The 1,187-nt window shown below is 30.3% G+C and overlaps 2 protein-coding genes across 2 annotated transcripts in view; one reads left to right on the plus strand and one right to left on the minus strand.

Moving 5' to 3' along the window:
* Positions 1 to 164, minus strand: part of LOC106870367 (sperm-associated antigen 6) — a 21,789-nt gene extending 21,625 nt beyond the window's left edge. Inside the window, exon 1 of the mRNA XM_014916405.2 lies at positions 65 to 164. Coding sequence (XP_014771891.1) covers positions 65 to 89 — 25 coding nt within the window. The 5' untranslated portion in view covers positions 90 to 164. The remainder of the gene's footprint in view (positions 1 to 64) is intronic.
* A 175-nt stretch (positions 165 to 339) lies between these two features.
* Positions 340 to 1,187, plus strand: part of LOC106870371 (CDGSH iron-sulfur domain-containing protein 3, mitochondrial) — a 14,071-nt gene continuing 13,223 nt past the window's right edge. The window contains exon 1 of the mRNA XM_014916408.2: positions 340 to 427. Within this exon, the coding sequence (XP_014771894.1) occupies positions 368 to 427 (60 nt within the window). The 5' untranslated portion in view covers positions 340 to 367. The remainder of the gene's footprint in view (positions 428 to 1,187) is intronic.

The following is a 1,187-nucleotide window of genomic DNA, read 5'->3' on the forward strand; positions in this document are numbered from 1 at the left end:
TATATATATATATATATATATATATATATATATTCTGTAATGCACTAAATTAAGTAATGCCTACCTTGAAGAACTTGTCTTAGACTCATTTCGCAGAATAAATCTCGGCATATCAAAAAAACGGGACAAGATAATATTGAATTTGTTTGTTTATTTTTGTTTATCTGTTGCTAAGGTAACGTTACCGCGTATACATATGTATACCAAGTAATAAAAAGCAATTAATTAAAATAATAAAATATAAATATATTTAATAGAATCTGTATAAAAAAAAATTCTTGTATTAATATACACCTAAAATATAGATGTTTGTTAAGTAATTATATTTGCTCCGCTGTTATAATACCGTTTCCGCCAAAATATCAACATGTCTCTCTTGGCGCAGCATGCTTGCAGTTTGCAGCTTTCGAAAACATGCCTTAGACAGGTAATTTCGATTTATTTTATCAAACAAACTATATGCACATACACACTATATATATATATGGCGATTTTTCGATACTAATCCTTTTTTTTTGTCATCTTTTTATTTACCTCAATTCGGCAGTTTCCGTAAAAAGTGTTGGGTTTTCGTTATAGGCGTTGTAGACTGATCTTTGCTGTTAGTTTTAGGTACTTTTCGGTGCAATAAATCCAATTGAACTTGGTTTTATTATAAACACTACTGAAAAATAAATAAATAAATAAACAGTAGCAACAAAGTTGCTCCTGTTTTTCGTTATTTCTTATTTGTATTTTAATGTTGTTTGCGTTAGGTATTCAGGTTCGTTTCCTTTATGAAGGTCATAGAAACCTAGATAGCTTTCAATTCCCTTTGGTGGTACTTCATCCTAAACAATTTCCTATTCACCTTGTCATATATTTTTCTTTTTCATTTTGCACCATATAAAATGTACGAACTTAACGTAGTTAGATTTCCACATCTAACATTGTCACATTCCATATTTTATGAAGGTGATCAGCAAGAGATTCAGCCTCGTTACTATTATTCTGATATGTGTATCCACCTTATAACATCATAAATCGTTTTGTTCTGGAGAAATATTTATTTTATTCATTTTGATTTCGCCAAATGGAAAACCAACAGAGAAATACAGTAGTCCCCGGTTTTCGCGGAGGTTATGTTCCTAGACCACCTGCGAATATTGGGCGTGGTCCATAAAAATGCCTATAAATATCAAAATATG

This window comes from Octopus bimaculoides, chromosome 1 (assembly GCF_001194135.2).
Source record: "Octopus bimaculoides isolate UCB-OBI-ISO-001 chromosome 1, ASM119413v2, whole genome shotgun sequence".
NCBI lineage: Eukaryota > Metazoa > Mollusca > Cephalopoda > Octopoda > Octopodidae > Octopus > Octopus bimaculoides.